Source organism: Haliotis rufescens, unplaced genomic scaffold (genome assembly GCF_023055435.1).
Source record: "Haliotis rufescens isolate VD_foot unplaced genomic scaffold, xgHalRufe1.0.p SCAF_4, whole genome shotgun sequence".
Classification (NCBI taxonomy): domain Eukaryota; kingdom Metazoa; phylum Mollusca; class Gastropoda; order Lepetellida; family Haliotidae; genus Haliotis; species Haliotis rufescens.
Genome location: NW_025964112.1, coordinates 14,472,462 through 14,496,781, shown reverse-complemented (window position 1 = coordinate 14,496,781; position 24,320 = coordinate 14,472,462). Strand labels below are relative to the sequence as shown.

Below are 24,320 nucleotides of genomic sequence, written 5' to 3'. Positions count from 1 at the left end.
ATTCATTAGTTTTGAGATCTTATTAGTTATTATTCTTTAATTGCTGGGGAATATCACAGTGACAGTTGGGTACAAACATTACTGAGGTGTTCACCGCTCGGCACACATACCTGCCCGCAAATGGAACTCGCACTGTCGCGCTGTCATCCACCCTTGCAGCGTTTAATACCAACCGGAACCGGCTCATAAGATTTAGAAGGACTTGAGTCTGAATCAAATTCCTTTCACAAATGAACCAATCACTGTGTGTAGTTTTACCTGGAATGCACAGTATACCTGGAAAGCTGATGCAAATAAAACTCTCGTGACGTCACGAACAGCCGACCACGTGACTGACATTCAGTTCATACTAAGTGCGCTAAAGTCGCGGTATTTGTCAGCTATAATGCCATAGTTACTGACTGGCACAAGCTCCCACAACACAGACTGTATGAACATTTACTCATTTCTAACTGTTGGCAGTACACAAATGTAGCATTTATCAGTGTAAAAGCTTGTGACCGAGGTATATGAAATGGGGCATTTGCCTACTTCCCTGTGCCCTTGGAGGTCAGAAATCTAGTTCAGCCTCTAAGGTTAGTTTGACCTAAAAACAGATATATTCCTGTTCACGGTGATATATCCCTCTTACACGATCTCTGCTCCTATTCACCCACTGCTTTATTCATTTCAACCACGCAAGCTGCATTTCACCCCCTCAAAATGAGTAATTAATCCAAATATGCCGATTTACTCGTCGAGCACCCTTGTGCACTTAGCCGACATAGTTAATGATTCTGAGGTCATGCGAGGACGAACCGGTTTCTAAGGGAGAAGTGATCTTAAATCCGACCAAACGTTTTCGACATAATAGAACCAGGGGCCGAATAGTGTCTGTGTATCAACTATATACATCTTTATCAAAACCATTACGCTAACATGTGCAGTTTTGATCGAAAAAGGTTTAGTTTTATTGATCGGATATGAGCGTAGTCTCCTTTCGGTGCTCGTGTTTACGCTGATTCTCAACCGATCCGGCGGCTGTGATATTTATATACATATGACTGGGAGTTCTGATCGGTCACGTCTCTACAACGCCAACTATTTTCACGTTGATATTCTGTCTTTCGCGTATCAAAATTTTGTCATGGGCAGATCAAGTCAGAACCACTTCCATTCAATTATTTAATATAAATTTAACGATAGTACCGGCACTCTATTTGAACAACGGTCTTTGAGATAGTTTGAAGATTATTTTTTCAACTGCCACAGAAGATTCGGGTTACCCAAGACTACAACAATCCAACTTTACTTAGATCAAGACAACCTACTGAAACGGTGAGTACATTGATTGTGTATCGTGTACAGGGTATTCAAGTGTCTGCATGTCTTGTTTGAGCCTATGTTAACATTCCTGCTTGTCCGACTGATTTTGTATATTTTTAATACCTGTGTTAGTAAACAAAATATATCTATTTCTTACATACATATGTGTCAGTATGAAGAACGTTGTTTCTCTGTCATAATGTTTGAGAATTATTTATAAATCTGGTACCATGATTTGTACGTGTCCACTTCAACGATGCGTACGTATGTAAACATGTGAGGATATTAAAGTTCGGGTGTTCACATAATATGCAATAAACATATGTGACATATAGGAATATTTTATTAAAAATATCGGCATCGTCCTCGGCATATTAGTTCTCCAAACCCCATACACGAAACCAATATTTAATGAAGTACAGTCGCAAACTTAAATATTATTTAATTCCTGTTTTGTTTTATCCTCAAATATACCCCCATGGTTGTGACTCAACAGAAAAGCGGAGCCATAATCACTCATGATATTAATTAAAGATATTGTTAGTTTTCTTAATCTACACTCCTATTTGGAATATCAGAAACGAAGGTAATGCATCTTTTATTTTATTGGTAATTTCTTATGTGGATATACTTGTATGTTCGTATGTCTCCATGTTTTTAGTTCAAGCTAGTGGTCAATTCTGTTAAGTCTATAAATTACATCTACATGACGGTGTTTGAAAGAACTGAATTGTAATCTCACAAATGGAGAATTCAATTATAAATTATGTTAATACGCCCACATGTACCTAATATGCTCTTTTTCTGGTTGACGCACAACAAAACACGTAGGTGTATATATCTCACAAACAAATTACATTGTAACACGTTACTTAAAATTAGATGCTGTATAAATAATTTCAAATAGTTTTTTATTTAAAAACTAATTTGTGTAACTTACTGTGGAATGACTCTAAGAGGTCTTTAGGAAAGCGATCGCACGATCGGACGCTGTGTGACTCTTATGACGTTCACTATTGAGTATTGAAACTGGTCTGACAACCTGGAGTCCCAACATACTATTATTTTGAAATCAGGCGGAGAAAGAAGAATGACTGAAAGTGCGTAAGTCTTTTACTTCTTGCCATGTTAGAATGTATGTCCTCTAAATGTATTGATACTGATCTATACAACACACACACACACACACACACACACACACACACACACACACACACACTAACACTAACACTAACACACACACAAACAGTAACACACACACGCACGCACGCTCACACACAGAGCAGGAAGATGTGCAACGGCCTAACATTGGATTTTATTTTATTAACAGTTACATAGGTATAATGTGTATAGGTTTGTCAAACCCCATTAAGTAATACTTAGGAAGAACTTAATTATTATCGCTTATGGCCATGTAACAACACATATGTCTAATTGATCGGCTTGCAATATTCGAAACCGCAATAACCGAACGTGTTATATACAATGGTTTAATCCAAGTGGGGTTCCTATATGTTAATAATATGTATCATGGTAGTATTCTTTCAAAGCTGAAATGCGGCACGCTCCCTCTAGAAATAGAACGTGGTCGCTCTTCACATCCAAAAACTCACTTACTTCATCGTATTTGCAAATAGTGTGACCACCAACAAGTGGAAAATGAAGTCCACTTTTGAACTAAATGTCCATTCTATTCTGACATAAGATGTTCATTATGGGCACATGCCTCTCAACTTGACCCGTTATTCTCTAATATGTCACCAATAGACAGACCATACCAATGATGCAGAATGATCTGCTTAATTCTCCCCTCTACGCTGCTGCTACTTAAATGTTTAATCACTGATAATTCACTGCGCAATATAATATTTTTTTCAAATTTCAGATGATTGTATTACATATTTTATCACTAACGTGCTTTTATCATAAATATATTTGTATTCTGGTATTTCGTAGGTCATTTTGGGCCGGACAATGTGCATTGATGAATGTTTGGTACTATCCTATACGTATGTACATTGTGTGACACCGTAATGAAATAACCTTCTTCTGTTAGTTTCCGGCTTGATATATACCGCTTTGGCGTGATCTGGGATGTCCACGTATATCCAAGTGTGCTTTCCATGTATACGCATATACGAAAGTGAACCGTATTCTTTACAAATGTATATCTATTGCCAGCATTACTAATATTATATTGAATAGATATAGCAACAGAAGGAATGACCGATATGAGTAAGATATATAACATGGGGCGTGATCTATCAATGTTTTATTTATTTATGACGTGAAAGAGGTTTATATATCGTAAATAACAAACATGACGTTTGCTGGACTGAAGAAATAAACGAATCTTTCGTAGTTAAACTTATCGCTGCCTGTGGGGAATATGTACACGTCGAACTAACTCCACCTTGCATAAAGACGATTCTGGATTTGTTATGAACACAGATTTAGACACATTTCTCAATATATGAAAACTCAAAACTAACTCGAACAACATATATCAAAGGGGGTGAAATGTTGTACAAATTACTATGAAAAATTAGTAATTACACAAACAAATATCGTGACATTTACAATAGCACCTGCTGAAACAATATTGATGCTATCTTCTCAGGAGAATATCAATGAACATGCCTATCTGTACATCTTTACTTGAAAAAAACAAAACACGCACGCACGCACGCACGCACGCACGCACGCACGCACACACACACACACACACACACTAACACACACTAACACACACAAATCACGTCACTATATACGTACATATATATTAGAGCGCTTACCTCGAATTCGAGATAACAAATTTATCTCCAAACTTGGGCTCTGTTGACTTCAAGTTTGGCATATGTAGCGTGTCAGATATTGAATGGACAATTCGCACAGGTTGACTCCAGAGGCAGTTTTAATGTACATTTTGGCAAGAAGACGATATGCGTGTTTACCGACCAGGCCAAATCGGGTGCCATCGACCCCTAACTTTGTTTCGTTTGTCTCGAGTTTCACAAAAAAGAGCTTTCAAAACCATCTCGGTATTGTCCGGATTTCACACCTCTGGTGCGCTTCACTGCGCATGACATGTCAGTCATGATCGACATATGAAAGCACAAATTTACAAACATTTAGCGAAGAATACAAAGTAACACCACCCACCCCCCAAAATAATTATAACATCAACAAAAAAACAAAAACAAACACACACCAAAACAAAGCAAACACCACCACAACCCCCCCCAAAAAAACAAATTAAAAAAAACTATAAAAAAACAAACAAACAAACAAAAACAGCCGGCCCATCTACCCTAAATTTGGATGGGTTAAAATAAGAAACACGCATTTTTCTAAAAGTAGACATGTAGCCATTTGTTAACCTTGGTAGCTTCAGACGTGGTAGGGTTAATATTATACAAATCCTTATGTTTTTGTGAATAAAAGCGACAGAAACCTTTCCATAATCATAAGAAATCTCTGCTTAAAGAAGATTGCACTGTACGATTCCGACTATATCATAAGCATGTGTTTATGAATCACTTTCAAATAGTGATGATACAGGTGTTCGCGAAAAGGTGTGTGTTTCACCCGTCGCAAACACATGCAAAGTCAAGCCAATTGTTCACCTGAAAAATCTGGGAACAATAATCAAAATAGGCAATTGAACTGACATCATTTTGGTCACTGAAGCGTCGACCCGTGAAGATCCGGGGTAGAATAGGTCTTCAATAACCCATGCTTGTCGTAAGAGGCGACTAATAGGATCGGGTGCTCATGCTCGCTGACTTGGTTGATGCATGTCATCGTATCCCAAATGCGTGGCTCGATGCTCATGTTGTCAATCCCTGGATTGTCTGGTCCAGACTCGATTATTTACAGACCGCCGACATATACCTGGAATATTGCTGAGTGCGGCGTTAAACAACAAACAAACAAACAAACACTGAAGCGTCAAATTTGAAAATATCTTCCACCTGTATACCATAAAACTGTTTGAAAGCTTACTGTTGCCTGATGTTGTAATCTTGATCACATAACGCTCTTAGAAATCTTCGTAGAGAACACAAAACTCTATAGTACCTCCAGCCTTGTGAAATGTAGACACCAAAGACTGGAGCTGCTCACGTGCTGTAGTTTTACAACGTGATCATTAGAGAGTTGGAGTCAAACCTCTTGTCGTTACGTGGACAGTATTTTGTCACTTGAATCTAAAACTGAACCAAATGAGGCGGTTTCCCCTTTATTACTACTCCGCGCGGGTAAACAATAGAAGGGAATTGACAATTTGACCTTTATCAAACGATATCATATCTTCGACATACCAGAAGCTTAAGTTCTTGTCGATATTCTCTTGTTTTGATTTAACCAATGCTGATCCGAACCGAAATTCTGATTCCTGTGCATAAAGAAACAGATCAGTTGGTGCCCATAGTAATGCCTACTTACTGCCTAAATGTCTTATGCCTACATTACACATATATATTATCAGTGAGGATGTCCAGCATGCCACATATCCTATTGTATAACAACTGAGTGATTATACGAGGTGCTAATGACAAATGTTACTTTTTGTCAATCTATTTTAATTATATATCCAGAAATGATAATTTTGCTTTCTTAGTCATTGGAATTAACAATGATGAAAGACGCCCCAAGCTTGTAGTTATCTGCAATGAAGATCTTCTTTAGGTAGAAAAATAAAATTTATCGTCGGCAAGGCAAACATTTTGTACGGTAATTTAAGAAAAGCATATTTTAAAACATTTTTCCAATAATGCAGTCGTGTGGTAGGTATATTTACGAACTGCGTGGCATCAATAACAAAATTAATTCATTTTATACCAGTCAATAATAAAAAGTGGCATTTTAAAATGTATTTGAACAAACTGAAATGCTAAATCATCATTAAGCGTGTTGTTTTTTTATATCACATGATATGTTTAATGGAAAAGAAAGTTAAACATTCCGATAATATGCCCATATGTATCAATGCAAAGACGATTGACATTTGATGTAAGGATTTATAAAGATCAAGTTTCTTTATTTAAGTTTCTTTACATTCGTTGCTTGCTCTTGATAACCCTTTTGAACTGCATGTTTACATTAGGCATGCAACATCTCTGAACCCTAAATGGCGTGACATGTTCGTGAGCCCATGTAATGAAGTAGATCAGTCTCAACTGAATAACCCCGATTCTCTCTCTCTTTCTTTCTCTCTCTCTCCCCTCCCCCCCCCCCCCCCCCCCCCTCCCTCTCTCTCTCTCTCTGTGTGTATAATGGCGTCAGCTTGACAAGGGGGTGTTCAGTTATTACAATGCAAACGTTGTCGTAGTATTGTCAATTCACATTGTTATATAGCGACTTCATCAGATCAGATTACAACAACACCTGCTATTATCTAAACAAATGTAAAATTCAATGAAACCTTGACACCCACAAACTAATAAAATATCTGGTGGCACATAGTAAGGTAAGCCGATTCTTCTACGTGGAACATGACGATCTGCTTCTATACATGTACCTTATACCGTTTCTAATATCACATTTCTTCCGTTTGAATGATGCATGTCATTCTTATTGCTCAAAGCAAGTTACACACTATATAACCCACCAATAGACATTTATGGTTAAAAGTTGATTTTGTGTTCATTTGTAACCTTGTGTCGTTTCCCCTGTATATATGTGTAGCTATGTATGATGTGAGCGTCATGCCACGCTCCCTAATGAAGTGATAATGAGAATGCTTAAGAGCACAGTGTACTATGCAGGCTTTAGTTTATGTGACATGGTTGGTTACATGTTGTATTAATCCAAACGTTGGTCGTTATGAAACGTTGGAAAATGTTTCACCAACTTTTCTCCCAATCCACCATGGTAACGACACCCAATTGCACAATGACTTCATGTTATTTTCCTAGGACGTAAATTGAAGACCAGACTGTTTTATTGGCATGTTAAAGACGTATTAATGAAGACTTGAATGTTTTATTGGCATTTGGAAGACGTAATGTTGAAGACCAGAATGTTTTTTTTGTTGCATTGATCACTAGTGAAAATAACAATGTTATTTCGGACATGTTTAGAAATAAGTTCCATAATTGATTGAAGAACAGGGTCAGATCGGGGTGGAATTTCTCCCTGGATTCTTAAATATGGCCATCGCTGAAATGTTGGGAGACCTAAGTAGCACGGTGCCTACAGACGTGACATTTGACACTCCTTTATGCACACATCAGCAGTACATTGAACATTTGTATTAAAAGTTTTTCGCAAAATCTGACAATTTACACGAGCAAACATTGTAATGTTATTTTTTTAAATGGTTACCTTTATTGTGGTAGTATTGTGAACATTTTTCAGATTCATAAATGGGATTCACCAGTAGCGTAACCATAGTAATTACAAAATATTTATGTAAAAGTCAATGGCATACGAAACATTTGATTGTTTATGCGTGTGCATTTTATGTATTATTCGAAGCCTGATCAATAAACACGATATGTAATAGAGTTCATAACTAATAAATGCAAAATGCGATATAGCCTTGACAAACGAACTTCTATATGATATGTACCATGTAACTTCATCTATTATATTGATGTCATTCAGCTAGAATATCACGATTTATTTCTTGATTGTTACACATCGTGAATTTCATTAACAATGGCTGAGAACAAGGGTGAGGATGTGTGTTGGGTGAGGGTGGGGTATGGGTTAGGTTAGGGTGGGCGGGAAAGTAACATAAGCCAAAACTAAAGTCAATTTTGGGATTGGGCACAAGTTTGGAAATGTATGTTTCTACTCATCACTCTATTGGTTCCCAAACTGAGTACACATTTTGGGATTTCAAATAATATAAAACAATATATTAGATGTATATAACGGTTCTACGTATAGGTTTGACTTGGAAAGTAAATTAGCTCGTAATTGTGTTTCGGAAATTAGCTCCGTGGTACGCATGCTGAAAAAGCTTCATTGGGTATTTACGCATGCTGTTTTTATACATTTGAGTTTTTCATTTAATGCATGCGTTTCTGTACGCACGTTAATTGAAAGAAATTGGGTTTTGAATTTTTATATTTTTTATTCATTTATTTTATAAATTTGTAAAAAAAAATTTGGGGGGGGTATTTGATGCAAATATGCAGCTTATCTGGAGCTCTGAGTGTGTGTGTGTGTGTGTGTGTGTGTGTCAAAAATCAAAGGTCGTAAACAAGGATATGTTTCAGAAGATCCATTTTATATGTATGCAACAGATTGTCTACACGTATGAACATGAATGATATCACGCAAGAGTAGTTTAAAAGGCGCCTCACATTCCGTTGTCAAGGTGATACTTTTAGGCCCGCCCCTTCCCGCCTCGTACCTCTAATGTATGCAAACTTCAGCAACGCGTGCGTGTCGCGCAATCCTCCATCTGTCTGTACATTGATGGGTGTGTATCTTACGCTCGTTATGTACACAGGGTAAACGCAGAGCAGATGACGTTAACGCTTCGTTGAAGGAAAACAGTGATCAAGTCAAACTAGACTACGACTAAAGAAGGCAGTTATGCCGTAAGGTACAATGTTGCGTTTGTGATCTTCTGTTTAAATATCATACATTATGTCTTGTCGTCACTATAATGCCCATTTGTTTGTTTTATAGCTGTTTAAACAACCGAAAGTGTGGAGCATGTTGACTTAATTAGTGCTCATTTGAGAAATATCAACATTGATCTGTAACTGTGCAGAAGTGTGACGACATACTTCTTGTTGAGAGACATCATCGACATATGGACTCTGTCCATGCTTATGTGCTTTTGTCTCTTTGAGACAAATTGACTATAAGAACTGTTCATGTTTTGCTGAATGGATGTGCATTGTTTTATTGACAGACGTTTTTGATTCTTCATTTTCTTCACGCGTTGTCCTTGGGAGCATTGTCATTGTGGACATAGTGAATCGTTGAATAGAGGCGACATGTGTTCTGCCTCGTGAATTAAAATGCTATTTTCCTGTTTTCCAGACACCTGATGCATAATTCCTTTCAGAGTCGCTCGGCATATTTTTGTTTGTCGACATTAATGCACCCATAATCTTGATCTTCACATCATTTGACAAAGTCACGGAAAGTAACACTGTGTTTAAACCTGACCGATTCCCTGGTTTGCAGTCGAGATGATGTGTTTGATACCGTTCCCCGGGAGCCATTTTTATACGCTATGACAACACATAAATTACTCATTTATATTTGTTTCGGCTTTTACACATGATAGCTTTTGGTGTATTTATGTTTTTTGATATTCATGTGTATTCTTACCATGAGACGCCTAATGTATTGTCACAGTTCGTAACCGTCTTTGAACATCAATTTACGCTGGGTTTTCCATATTCACAATTGTTTGCTTGATAAACGTCTGAATATGCTCATGTCTATACATATGTGTGCATATACTCTAGATCTGTCTTATTGGTCACGCTTTGGTCAGGTATACCCTCTGAAACGCATATCACTGAAAATATATGATATTTCTGACATTCCTCATTAAGCAACAAAGCTATCTGTATATTGAACTTTTTTGTTTTCTTGCTTATTGTTATTACGAAGTTGCTCTGACAGAACAAACTAGCACCTATAAGGTGATATGACCTACTAGTTGAAAGACACTTTGTGAAACACTAAATCCGTGCATCACACGTGTGTCGTACATGGTTTGCCTCGTTTTAATGGTTTTGATTGGATGTCAAGGTCACACATGAAAGGTCACGTTGAAACTTTTCTTTTCTTTCATGAAAAATAAAGAGATTTTTTTGTGTAAATAATACTTTATTGAACCAAACAAGCGCTATGAGATCCCCCATGGAGTCCCACATACAAACAGACTACATACAGATTGATCTGTGAGTGTGATGCACACGACTGCTTTCTACTTTCAATTTCATTTAATGCATAAAGTTCAGAGTGGCTAAATTTAGTCAGTTTGAATTATTTGGAACGTCATCAGACATACGACGCTGGATACTGCGGTTGTATCATCTCTTCGAAGCATATGGTGTGGCACTGTTTCAGAAAGTATGTGAGTGAACGTACTCGACTTCGAGATCAGATCACTCAAAATGAACAGCCTCGACACGAATCATTCCAAAACTCCTTGGAACGGTGCCTGATATTTTTTAAGCGCATTGTGTTGATCACGAATGTCATATCCTATTCTGAAGGATTCACAGCATCCCCGCAGAGTTGATTGTTTTTAATTAACAAGTATAGGGTCGTGCAGGTAACGTGAACTCCTTTGGGGATTTTCTGATTTCCTGATTTGCCTTTATCAAAATGGTAGGGACAGGATGTAATTTCATGTGATAGATAAAGAAACGGAGCAATGTTGATTTCATAGCGATAATACCGGCGATGCGAGTGTTCTTACAGTTGTTCTGTGGACTAACTATGCACTTGAATATCATTTGTTGAAGATTCTTAGATTATGATTTCAAGAGCATTGCTGCTGTCATCTTTGAAAACACAATAGCAGGAACACTTTGTTAATGCGTATGCATAGCAAAGTCCACAATATTCATATATCAATATGGTACATGCTTTGATATAGCCTGTTTAACGAACCAAACATGTTATTTATTACAATTAAATGTGACTTACATATTCATCATGTGTAATAAATAAAATACCAAACTCAGCCTCGTTAGATACCATTTTGACGAAACTAATGAAGTTTCTATGGACTTTGAACTGGTTTTCTCTCGGCAAGATACTATACATGATAAAAAATCCACACATTTCGTCAAAAATGTTATCTAACGACAGCGAATGTAATATTTCTCTATTTATCATTCAATATGTGAATGGATTTCTTTAAAAGCGAACAATATATATCAATATACTTTGACACATGTATATCAGTATACACATATAATTATCTATGGTCCGTTTACAAAAGTTTTAGTTTGAAAATAAATAAACAATACTTGTATATCAAATAGAACATTTAGATGATTAGACTGTAATTAGATTTAGAGGTTTCAAATGTAGATTACCAATACGACTTGTAATTACTGAGGGTGTGGCGGTATCCTCCCCAAATAACTACATGACAAAATCACTACAGTCTAAACAACAATGTTAATGGTCCAGTGGGTAGCAAATCCCCACCCTGTTCCCTTTATCCCGAAGTGGACTGATCTTACAACATACAAATACAAAACCCTGAATGACTAAAATAGAATGATTGTTCATGAGTAAGATGGATTTTTATATTAACACGTAACACAGCATACCTGTCATATCATTATTTAATACTTATTGCATTAATATTTTTAAATGATATTTAATTGTAAATGTTTTGCACTATTATTAGCAATTGAGTCGGCCAAGTTTTAATAAATGACCGAAAGCTTTAAGAAATTAATATAAGTTGTTGTTTGTTTCACACTTCTCAGCCTGCCTGCTGAATTTATTTTAGCATATGCGCTGTAAAGAGAGTGGGTATATTCAAACAGTAGAGGCTTCATTCATCATGTGATCAGTTAACCACTCTTTCGCGCATTCAGTGCTAATTGCAAGTACGCGTTAGCGCGCTGATCAATTTAAAATATATACATTTACAAACACTATACATTTGAGATGTTGCTTACTAAGATTTATACATTTATGTAAATAGAAAATTAGGTTACATACAACAGTACATGTAATAGTATTACGGGATCACGATGCATATGGAATTACAGCTGTTGCCATGTTCGTGTGCGTTTCATCCCATCGTGGATGTAACGATCGAGATTGTTGAAGTTTATTATTAATTCACAAAACAGTTTGTTTTGTGGCGATAGTTATGCTTTTGTTGGCCACATTTAATGTGATGCGGATATAAATACCTGCTAGGTATTGACCATTTTGACTAATAATTCTATATTTTGACGGACACGGTTTGAATAGGACCCACATGAGCTCACAATGTACGCGTTATTTAGAAAGGGCACACGTTTTAGAATTTGTTGCTAAATTTATCAGTTGGACGAATTTCGGTATTTTGCAAAAACCCAGATGTAGAGTGTTTGTTTAAGAAGCGCGTATTTAACATGTACGCGAACAAGACTTTGACCCAAATCGATATAACATTAATACAGACTTGTTGTCCAAAGCTTGCACATGTAAGAAAGAAAACATCATGTTTCTAGTAATGAGAACAAGCTTGATAATCGCAGAACCATTAAACTAATTTCAAAACGTGTGACGCACCGTTGACGTATTCCATGACACACCCATTATAATTGTGTTGTCATGCAGTTTTCTCTTTAAGTTGATGCATCATCTATGCACATCCCTTTAAGAAAAAAGTCTTTAACATGCATCAAAGATAATTATTTGATAAATTGTTGCGTAAGAATAAGCGTTCTTATTGGAAACAGGAACAACAGCGTTAATGAGATAAATATAACCAACTTAATTCTCGTGACTATTGGAAGTATATTGGTAATTGGATATTGTAGATGAAAGACAGGGTAACGTCCCGTGGGAGGTAATATAAGATGATGCATCTGTACCCAAAACGAACGTTGTTCTAAAAAAAAATGGGAAAACTTTTTATATAATAATGAAGGCATGTTCGACGAGGATCATTTACGTACAGTCACTGAATGTGTAATTGATATTCCTACTTCGTCTGCAAGAGACACTTGGTATCACATGATAAGCTCTGAAAAAATCATTTTTTGTTGAATTTTTACTAAAGACTTTTACGTTTTGTTTCCACAATGACACATCCCCTATATCTTGCAACAAGGGGTAATTTTCCCAATAAAGAAACCAGATACTGACTCCAAAAAAACCTTTAAGCTACCGTCCAATCACGATATTGTCCATTTCAAAATATGTTCTGATATATTAAAGTTTGGTTTGATTAAATGACTTGACGACAACAGTGTTTTAGCCCAGGAACAAAATAGATTTCGGAAAAACCGAAGCACCTTGGATCAAATTTATACTTATATTCTATAATAAGTAATCGTAAATCTACCAAGTGAAACTTATTTTGTATTGACTTTCGAAAGGCCTTCGATAGAGACAATAGAAACTATCTCTGGTTTAAATTACTACTAGTGGGTATAAATTGTAGATTTTATTTAGCTGTTAGGTTGCAGTTATATGAGAGCAATTCGTCAAGTGGATCCATAAATGGCCATTTTACTGATAACTATTCTGTCTATAGTGTGGTAAACAAGGATGTGTTTTATCTCCGTGATTATTTTCAGTTTTAACAAGTTAAGCTGCGGAGTAGATATCGATGACACTATTGTGAGTTGCCTACTGTATGCAGCCGACGACCTCGCCCTTATTGCCCCTTATGAAAGGTTTCTGCAATTGATGCTCAGTTTTGTACATAATTGGTGTAACCAATGGAGGTTAATGATAAATATCATAAAGACAAAAATCGTCCACTATCTTTTGCCGTCCGTTTTCTTGTTGAACTAACGTTATAGTAATTACCATGGCTTTTAAATATCTAGGCATATACTTCCAGGAACATTTAAATTTAAATTTTACAGCTAAACAAAATTGCAATAAAATCAGCTGGTAGTGCATTAGGCGTTATAATTAATAAATTTATATCAATTGGAGGAATGTCTTACGAAGAATTTAATACTCTTTGCAATGGCTTCGTACAGCCTATCATATGTTACGCCTCAGCTATTAATGTCATTCAAATAGAGCCGCTGGTTTCTCCTTGGGTGTAGGTAATAAAACGCCAAATCTTGTTTCTAGTGGGGAAATGGGTTGAATATCGTCTTTTACAAAACAAAACAAATGCCGTTTTTCTCTTTTGAAAAAAATACATTTATCTGCGCCTTGTAGATAATCATTTATTGAAAAAAATGGTCCTTAAAATTTCAAGAATCTTGGGATAATACTGTTCTGGAATTTTTTTAATAATATACAGTTGCAATTTAATTTTGAAAAATCAATATATCCAATTGTTTTATTAAGGATAACCTTAAAATTATAGATCGTGAAAATTGGCATAATCAACTGTGGAACGATACTGGTCTCACAAACTTAGAACATATAGGTTATTTAGGACTCGCGATCGCTGACTTGGTTAATGCATGTCATCTTATTCCAACTGCGTAGTTCTATGCTCGTGTCAATAACTGGACTGTCTGGTCAAGATTCGATTATTTACAGATCGCTGTCATACATCTGAAATACTGTTGAGTGCAGTGTTAAACAACAAAAAAAACAACTAAAATGCGTCTAAAAGGGCTGAAAGATATTATCAGGGAGTTTCTGACCTATATTAGAAAATGAGCAAGTATCTGATCATCCTCGATAATCCAGGGTATGATAGCTCGATTCTATTATAAAAATTACTCGTTCGCTACGTGAGCTTCGTTTTGAGCCCGATTAGAATTACACGACGCTACAATTAACCGACCAATCAAGAGATGGAGATTTTAACACACTGGATGGTCGAAAATGGTGTTTTGCCGAAGGTGACGTAAAAATGGTTCAGACTGTGACAAACAAAATTCACCTGGTCCGCGGATGTCTGCTCATCGTTAGATTTTCTCATCAATTTAGAAATATCTGCTTGTTTCACTAATTTTGCAAGTGTAAAAAAGGAAAGTTGTTAAGCAATTTTAACATGGCTGATCATTGTCAAAATTTTCGGTGATTTCAATAGAATAGAACAGGTCTTCAGAACCCATGCTTGCCGTAAAAGGCGACTATGCTTGTCGTAAGAGGCGACAAACGGGATCGGGTGGTCAGACTCGCTGACTTGGTTGATACATGACATCGTATCCCAATTGCGTGGATCGATACTCATGATGTCAATCACTTGATTGTCTGGTCCAGACTCGATTATTTACAGACCGCCGTCATATAGCTGGAATACTGCTGAGTGTGGCGTTAAACAACAAACAAACAAAACCTTGTTCTATATTGATCTATATATATGTCCGGGTACAACATGTCTTTATTGCGCACTTTTCAAAGTCATATATCAAAGCGTGATGATGAACCTCACTACATGTGTGATCATGTCGAACTATAACATGTCTACTGTCAGTCATTAATGTTATGTAATCATAGATGATGAAGTGAGTGAATGAGTGAGTGTGTTGGGTTTAACGCCGCTTTTAACAGTATTCCAGTTATATCACGGCGTGTCAGCTTGATGTTGGAGGAAACCCGAAGTAATGCAGCTATTTGACGTTTACCACTTTGGCGAAATCGACGAGAACGCTTATGTCGGATACGGGCTGACAAACCTGGAAACATAATCCGTGCTAACCGGGATTCGAACCCACAAGCATAGGTTTCTGGCATGCCCAAGAGAGGCAACTCTGCACAGCGAATTGCGGCGCCCTAGACGACTGGGTCACCTGTGCCCTAAAATATGATGAAGGAAACCGTCGCCTGTAACGGTTGACATCTATGAATGTTTTTCAAAATATAGTAACTGTGCAGAGTTGCGTCCCTTAGGCGTGCCAGAAACCTATGATCATAGATTCAAATTCAAGATTCGGCCTGATTATTTTTTTTCGAGGTTTGACAGCACCATACCAGCGCCAGTGGATTTCAACAAAGAGTTAAACATCTAAGACCTGCTTCACTTCGGGCTTTCCTGCCACTTGAAGCTGACAGGTCGCGGTTTACAACGGCGGGATACTCCACTCAATTATTTTTCATCAACCAACAGCGATGAGGTTTTTTTCCTTTGTTTATTATGACTGGAACCCACGTAGGTACTGTGTGCGCAGCTCCTGCATTGTGCATTCCGTTGTGATATTGCTGGATACCGTACATAACCCTACAATGTACAATAAACACACCTACAGTGGACAGTAAATACTCCTACGGTTATGCACTATAATGAATCGTACTCTACCTTGTATTACCCTAACAACTGATATTTCATCTTTCCGAGGCAAGGGAGTTAACTTGGTTGGAATTTCGTGGCGCCATCAGTGGCTATTACGAGTTATGTCCTTTCTTGTTCCTCCTATTGACCAATCAGATTCCACCTTGCAATTCCACCTTGCAATTGCTTCAAACAAAATGGTTGCGCCCAGTCAAGACGATCGATGATCGATAATCAAGATCTATATATAGTTACAACACGGGTCTTTCCTCGCAAAGTGCATCAAATTATTTGAGCACTTTGATTATGACGATGGCCATTTGACGGTGCACATGCTTTGCAAATCCTGCACTCGACCGAAATTTCTATGGCAGTTTACGAACAGGATGTCGATTTTATTACGCGATTTTGACTGGACTATGCACAGAAATTCGTTAGTCCAGCCAAGTTCGGCAAGGTCGAAAACTGTACTTTTATAGTCAGTTAACTCTCTTACAACCGGAAGATGGCCGCACAAGACCAAATATACCATATACTTTACAACGTTGCATAAGCATCTTGACCCTACCCCTTCCTTTGGCGAGGTTAATATGGAGAACATCCGAAATGACACATTAGTTTGCATATTTTGCCTATGTCAAGCCCATGAGACACGAGGCAATTTCTATCGGTCAACCTATATCTGCAACATAAAGTGCCTTGTGTGTCATCCTTTACGAATTTAGTTTTACCTCATAGCAACTGTCGGCGAGGAATACAGACCGGCTCTATTCCAGGCCGACACATCTGCACCCAGAAGGAGCTTTCAACTTTCGTTGACCGCGTGTCCGCAAATTTTCTGCAAGTAAACCACCAATCAGATTGCTCATTTTCGTCAGATGATTTTCGTCTTAATGCATATACCAAGATTAGAGCTGCAAAAGTCTGTCTATTTGTTAAAAACACATTGTCAACTCTCCCGCCATGTTGGTTTGGAAAGGAAACATCAGTAACGTTTCCTTGACAACAAGCCAGATGTCTGTGCGTGTGACAGGTGAACTTGGTTTGTAACTAGTCCGCCACGCGAAGTGTCATGAACTTGGTCTATATTTGGGTGTGAAACCAATCTAGTTATCCACTGTCACGTGGAGCTATGTTGTATGGCCTGTAGGTTTAACCCTGCTCCCTGGGGTTTATCGAAAAAAAAAAATTGTCCCAGAAAATACTTGAAAAAATAATCATCCTTCAGACTGGTGAAAAAAAGAGGAAATTGTCTGCCACAAAAAATCCATGTTTGTAAGGTGTTTTTATTACAAAAATATGTAGGCTCGTAGTTTTTCTTTAAAAATAAATAAATGCCAAGTCACCAGAAAGTATTGTGACTGTCAGTATGGTCACAGTCATGAAACAGATGCGATGTCCACCACCTGACGCAAAATGACATGTTCTGTTATCCACACCTTTTTGTATGACCCTTTCAATAAAATTGTGTCGCTCAGTATGTTATTGATTCTCAACTAACGACACCCCCGGATGTTGTAACTGGGTGAGTTGATATTAAGAAAGGTGTGGAAAGTAGTTTGGTGTATTCACTTCGCAGCCTTAGAAGTACAATCGAGCATGCTCTTTCTACGAAGATTTCAAAGTACGTCTCACGATTCTTGCTGAAAAGTTGTTTTAATAGGTTATAACATTCAAGGCCTCAGCAAAGCATTCAAAAGGTCTTATGGTAGACATGTGGAGGACATTTTCAAGTTTGACGCTTCAGTGACAAAAATGATGTCCGATGCTTTTCGCTATTAATAACTTGTACCATATGTGTTATTTTAGGTGAACACTTGACTTGTTTTTGCATGTGTTTATTACGAATGCCATCTGTCATGCAGGATACGCTCATCTTTATGCAACTGCTGTCATCATTTTATAGTGATTGCTAAACACATGGTGTTAATATAGTACAATGGACAGCTTTTAGCAAAGAGAAAATTAAACCTGACCATATCTTTCCTCTGAGGTCGTTTTCATGGGCTATTGCAAAACCATGCCTAATTTTAAATGCTTTTATCCTGTTCCTCGCAAGATGGGGGTATGCTTTTATATGCTTTTGGGGGGTCTAGCTCAGACAACCTAGTGGCTGATTGCATGGTAGCAACGTCCTTCCCCGTTTGGTACGATGGTACACAACCTCGATCCTCATCCCTCTCTCATGATAAGCATGGAGCACTGGGGATTTGTTAGTTTGTGTATTTACGAATTATTTGAACTTCGATCAACTACAAGGACTCCTTGTTGAGTCTTAACAAGTTTAATTATGTGTGATTGCTAACTGCGTGATGTGTTTGAATCTAGAATTAAATAAATATTCATCTTGTAGTGTCTCAGCTTTACACATTACTGGAAACGGGTACCCGACCGTTGATCATATGCCCCGTTAATACTTTCTTGACCTGTTTCGTTTGTTTCTATTATTCAGAGTGGTGGGGATATTGATGAATTAAAATTATTTTCTCTAAACTTCTTTTGAAGATTTTACCTTTTGCATGGGTGCATATTTGCTAAATAAAGACATTTTAGTTGATGTATTATAGGATAACATTTTAAAATATTTCAGCATTGTTATTTTGATACTGTAACACCGATTAAACGCCTACCGCTGTCTGTCGTCACTCAAATAAGTGGTCTTATTTGGGATGAAAACTTCTTTTGACAAATTGAAATATGACTGTCTTCCACGTTAAAGGATGATTTTATACGTGTTTGTCACATGTTTGTCCATTGTTTCTAATTAAACGCCCACCGCTTTCTGTCTTTATTCAAATTAGTGGTCTTATTTGGGATGCAAATTTCTTTTGACAAATTGAAACATGACAATCTTCCATTTTTAATTATGCTTCCATATGTGTTTTTTATCACATGTTAGTCCATTGTTTATTTTGCTGTATGTACCGATTTGAACTTAATTTTAATTGACAAACCTAATGAAAATAGCATATAAATATTTCTTCAATAGTAACAAATCTGTGATGTGAATAACGACAATTAAGTCAGATAAATATATTCCGGTTGTTGCCGAGTGTACATTAGTTTCTTTTGTTTAACAATTGTTTAATGTTTAACGAACGTGTTTGAAAAGTATCCCACTTTTTATGTTGAAAATTAAAGTATATGAATATATATAACTGTTTCACTATACCATCTTTGTCATATATATTATCTATGACCATATCATATCCATACCTTATGTTTGTGATTGGTTGACCCTATATTGTTAATAGTTTTCGGTTTCGAATTTCCTATTTAATTTTGCCCTGGTGTTTCATTTCAAGCCTTTCGATTTTGATTGGATTTTCAATTTCATTGTACAGACTTTTTGATTATATCGTGGTATCTGGAATGACTTCAATTATGTAAATGATGAATATCATGTTTTTGTTATGATTTCAGATAATACAGACGGAATGGTTATCAGTGTATCAAGACAGATGGTTGCAAAACGCAGTTCAACAAAGCACGGTGAGTTGTTTAACGTACATTTTTATTGATTTATATTGTCCTCACTTCATCAATTCATTTTTTCCTGTATACAGAGTATGACATTATTGAACCTTAGCAATTCTATTGAGCGAGGGTGGCCCGCTCGTTTAGGATGTCGCAAATCGCTGGCAAGAGTTGCGTCCCTTATGCGTGCCAGGATACAAATCCCAGATTCGCTATGATTATGTTTCTTGTTTTGTCGGCACAACGCATTTGGGGTATGGTGACACGCTTTAACGAAATCACCCGATCCATTTAGTCGCCCCTTACGACCATCATAGGTTGATGGGGACCAGCCCTAAACCGGAAATCTCACGGGGGTGTTGATTAAATTATGTTTTCAGGAAGCGTATGTTTAGTAATTGAATATGAGCAAACAGATTGGTCAAAGCTTCTTTTGGGAAAGGAGTGAACAAGCAAGTGGTGAAAAGTTCATCTTGCGTCAGGGGCTTACTAATAATTTTCTCTCAACCTTCAAAGGTAATTATTCCCCTTCTTTTAGCTATACAGTAAAGTACGGTTATAACGAACTCAAAGGGACTACTAATTTTAGTTCGTTATAACCGTAGTTCGTTATAAGCATATACACAGCATAACTACAGCAAATAGTCGGGACGAAAAAAGTAAGTTCGTTATATCCGTCAGTTCGTTATAAGCGTGTTCGTTATAACCGTAGTTTACTGTAGTTCTATACAACATCATCTCATAGTCCAACCTTGAAACTGACAGGAAGTATGCAGTTAGGTTTTAGTCGAATGAACATGTACCATAACTTTCATTATATAACTATATTTTTTTCAAGTGGGCAAAGAAAGCGTCTTTATCATATTACATCCAACATGACTGAAACATTGCCAATGGGACTTTAAATGTAGGTCACTTACTCTTGGAAATACAACAAACAAATGCATAACGTGATTACACTATGCACGTTAATGTGTTATAAGGTTATACTGGCAAAAAGATGGATGTGGTACAGTGTGGGATCTGTGCAATGACATTATGAAGTGATACAGGTTTCTAGGGTTGCGACCGGGTACGAAAAGTGAACTCGAGTACCCGGCAGACAATACCCGAACCGGACTCGAGTACCCGTAGTTCAATGTTGTCCCACTTGTTTGTAATGCTTTTGCGAATAAAAGGTCATCAAACATCTATTGATCTATTCTAAGGTATTATGTTTTTTATTAAATGCCTGCATGGCTTACCTAAAACATTTGAACGTTTGTCCGCTTTGTCGTCCATTTTGAAGTGACTTACGAGTTACGAAAGGCGATTAGAGTTATCTCCCCTGAACGGGTACTCGAGTCCAGAAAATTGGACTCGAGTCATAAGCTACCCGACCCGTTATCGGGTACTCGAGTACCCGTCGCAACCCTACAGGTTTCAGTGAAAGCTTCCATCAGGTCCAGACGGTCTTCTAGTTATTTGGTTAACCATTATCAAGACAGTAATTTGACTGTAGATACGAGGTTGTGTTGTGGATTTTGTTGGGGTGCAAGTCAGCATAATGCTTGTGTCTATTATAAGCTTGAAGTGTTATAAATTAACACGACATGAGTTACCTTCAGATACAGTTAGTTACTGCAGATTAGAAAGTATTGAATGTGAATAAGTTAATATTTGTCAATTAGTTTGCATTATCTCTGGAGAAAATATTTAAGTATAAGTGCTAGCAGCAACATATATTTTAGGCTGTGTGATTACATATCTAGATGCGCTACATTGCTGTGGCACTGTTGTTAGTTTATAGGTTAACAGTTGACCTTGACAATACTTTGACCAAGGTCTTAAATTGTCTCCACATTCAATTTGCATTGGCTTTGTAACAAATTATCCCGCTCGCTCAGGTTTAAAAGAACCAAGAATCAAATGTCATTTAAAATTTAACCATCTTATTCTCAAAGGCCGTAGCTGAGGTTTTGTGAGATTGACACAGACGTTAATATATTTAAGTTAGGTCAACGTGCGGCATTGTCGTCATTCAGTTCAGTTGACAATGTTGCAAAAATACCTTTTCTCAGAATCTATTCTGCCAAATGTTTCAAAACACTGGACCATAAGGTATAGATGACATGAAATCCTAAAGAAATACAAATCTTACTTAGTTCAAAAAGAACTCCTCGGCACCTTATAACCTAGTAAGTAGTTGTCATATGACAAAGGCCAAGGTCATCACAAAATAATGTTCACTAAAGTATGTGATTACATTTTCTTAAAGAGTTCAGCTTTATTATCATCATTTGGTCTTTCTAAATTAATGCACTTGTTTTCGCCCGTATGTCATTTTAGATGCTATACTAAAAATATATGGATATTAATTTTCATCAACAAGTGTTGCGAGTGCATTGCGTGATAACGACCCTGGCTCTTTGTGCACCTGAACAGAAAGCACACATTAAAAGACCATGAAATCCTTGTCAAGTCTGTCAACTAAACAAGCCCTACCATATCAGATGTGAATAGCTTATCACCGTGAAGGTCAAAAGAGCAAAATGGTATCGCAGTATGGTTGCCATTTAATTGTGTAATTTCACTCTCGCTTACATATGTATATAGCATAAGCCCGCATGTGTAAGGGGCAAGTCCAACAAACCCCCTGTTGTTTAGCAGGACGGGTGAAAAGGGCCGGTGGAAAATGGCCTTAAGGCACCCGCTAAAATTGTATTCTTGTCGGTGTATTGCTATGGTTAACACTTCCCTTAGGATCATGAATTCTGAACTATTTACTTTCTATGATACCAACTTCTGTTAATTAATATCTAGGATTAACGTGTAACAAACGACCTTTTCGCCTATAACAAACCAACTTTGATAACTTCAACTTGTCAGAGTCATCTTCCTCAGCCCCAAACTAACCACTGGTAATTCTGTTCGCTATTCAACCAGTTTATGGTATTAACATAAACATTGATATTTTGAAATATGAAACAGTCTCGTATATTTGGCATTTTGTAAACACATAAATTATGAAAATAGTGTTATGTCTTATTTGAGTTATTTTGACAAGTATAACGACGTTGAACAGGCAGTGTGTTTCAGTTGTTTAATCCACCACATAGTTTGTGCATGAACACACAAAATGTATGACTTCCATCAAATTAAGCGTTGCTGATGTCCTCCAGTGAGACCCGCAGTTGAAATATAAGACATGAATCTGAGAGTTGCTTCTGTAAACTGATGTTTTGAACGACACTCATCAAGTTGAACGTTGCTTCTGTTGACCAGCCTGGACTAATAAAATTCACTGCTCTGATGGCTGCTTCTGTTGACCAGCCTGCACTAATACAATTCACTGCTCTGATGGCTGCTTCTGTTGACCAGCCTGGACTAACACAATTCACTGCTCTGATGGCTGCTTCTGTTGACCAGCCTGGACTAATAAAATTCACTGCTCTGATGGCTGCTTCTGTTGACCAGCCTGCACTAATACAATTCACTGCTCTGATGGCTGCTTCTGTTGACCAGCCTGGACTAATACAATTCACTGCTCTGATGGCTGCTTCTGTTGACCAGCCTGGATTAATAAAATCCACTGCTCTGATGGCTGCTTCTGTTGACCAGCCTGGACTAATAAAATCCACTGCTCTGATGGCTGCTTCTGTTGACCAGCCTGCACTAATACAATTCACTGCTCTGATGGCTGCTTCTGTTCCAAGGTTGAACGTGGCGCACCTGTGAGCTACTCATTGTTGACCGGTCACGCAGATGATAAGATATAAAAGTGTTTAAAAAAAATCAACTTCCAAAAGTGCAGTTCAGTTGCATCTGGAACGAACAATTTTATACCCACATTGACAGTTACTTGTCACGTATTACAGGCGCACTGTTTGAACCTTAGTCCAGGCGTGTGTTTTGGGTAGCTTTTTCTATTACCTTCAATCTTGCACTATTCTTTGTTTGTACTAGTCGTTTTCCTGGGTTTTTTTTTCCAATTTCATAGAGGCACCCAATCAGTGTGACAGGCATAAGTACCAGTTCTTCAACTGAAAATCACATTGTGAACATACTCTTTGAACATGCCTCCTACCTATATATATATATACTTGTCATTTATACTCTGTATATCACCTGCTTGATAACGGTGTAAGAACCTACACCGAAACGTCGCTCTTAATTGTAATATAGAAGTTGTTCATCCATAAATCCTACCCTTACTTGATACACAGACCTATTGACTCTTACTGGCATATGTCGCTATAATGCTGAAATAATGCCGATGCGACGTTAATTTTTATCCCCCGCCCAACAAAGTTGGCGGGGGATATAGAAACGTTTCGTTTCCGGAGCATAACTCATAAACTGTTCAATATTTTTTCATCAAACTTTGCAGGTCTGTCAGGTACATGCTGAACTGGTGCCTTTTGCTATTTAGAAATGTTAGAAATTTTTATTTTTTACGTTTCAATGGCAACGAGATGGACTTAGGTTCTGTGAGGGTAGGGTTCGTTTCCGGAGCATAACTCATAAACCATTCAATATTTTTTCATCAAACTTTGCAGGTCTGTCAAGTTCATGCTGAACTGGTGCCTTTTGCTATTTAGAAATTTTAGAATTTTTTATTATTTACCTCTTCTTTTCTCTACAATTTCCATGAAAAGTTCAACCTCGGTTAAAAAAGATTAGGGTTTGTTTAGATTTAATT

The 24,320-nt window shown here is 37.2% G+C and overlaps 1 protein-coding gene across 2 annotated transcripts in view; it reads left to right on the top strand.

Annotated features, from left to right (window-relative positions):
• The first annotated feature begins 989 nt into the window (after positions 1 to 989).
• LOC124140499 (nuclear hormone receptor E75-like) overlaps positions 990 to 24,320 on the top strand; it is a 37,368-nt gene continuing 14,037 nt past the window's right edge. Inside the window, exons 1-2 of one of the 2 annotated variants that reach the window (XM_046508070.2) lie at positions 990 to 1,317; positions 19,586 to 19,654. In XM_046508070.2, coding sequence (XP_046364026.1) covers positions 19,600 to 19,654 — 55 coding nt within the window. In that variant the 5' untranslated portion in view covers positions 990 to 1,317; positions 19,586 to 19,599. Of the gene's footprint in view, positions 1,318 to 8,672; positions 8,867 to 19,585; positions 19,655 to 24,320 lie in introns of those variants that run through there. The other variant, XM_046508071.2, reaches the window with a different exon arrangement.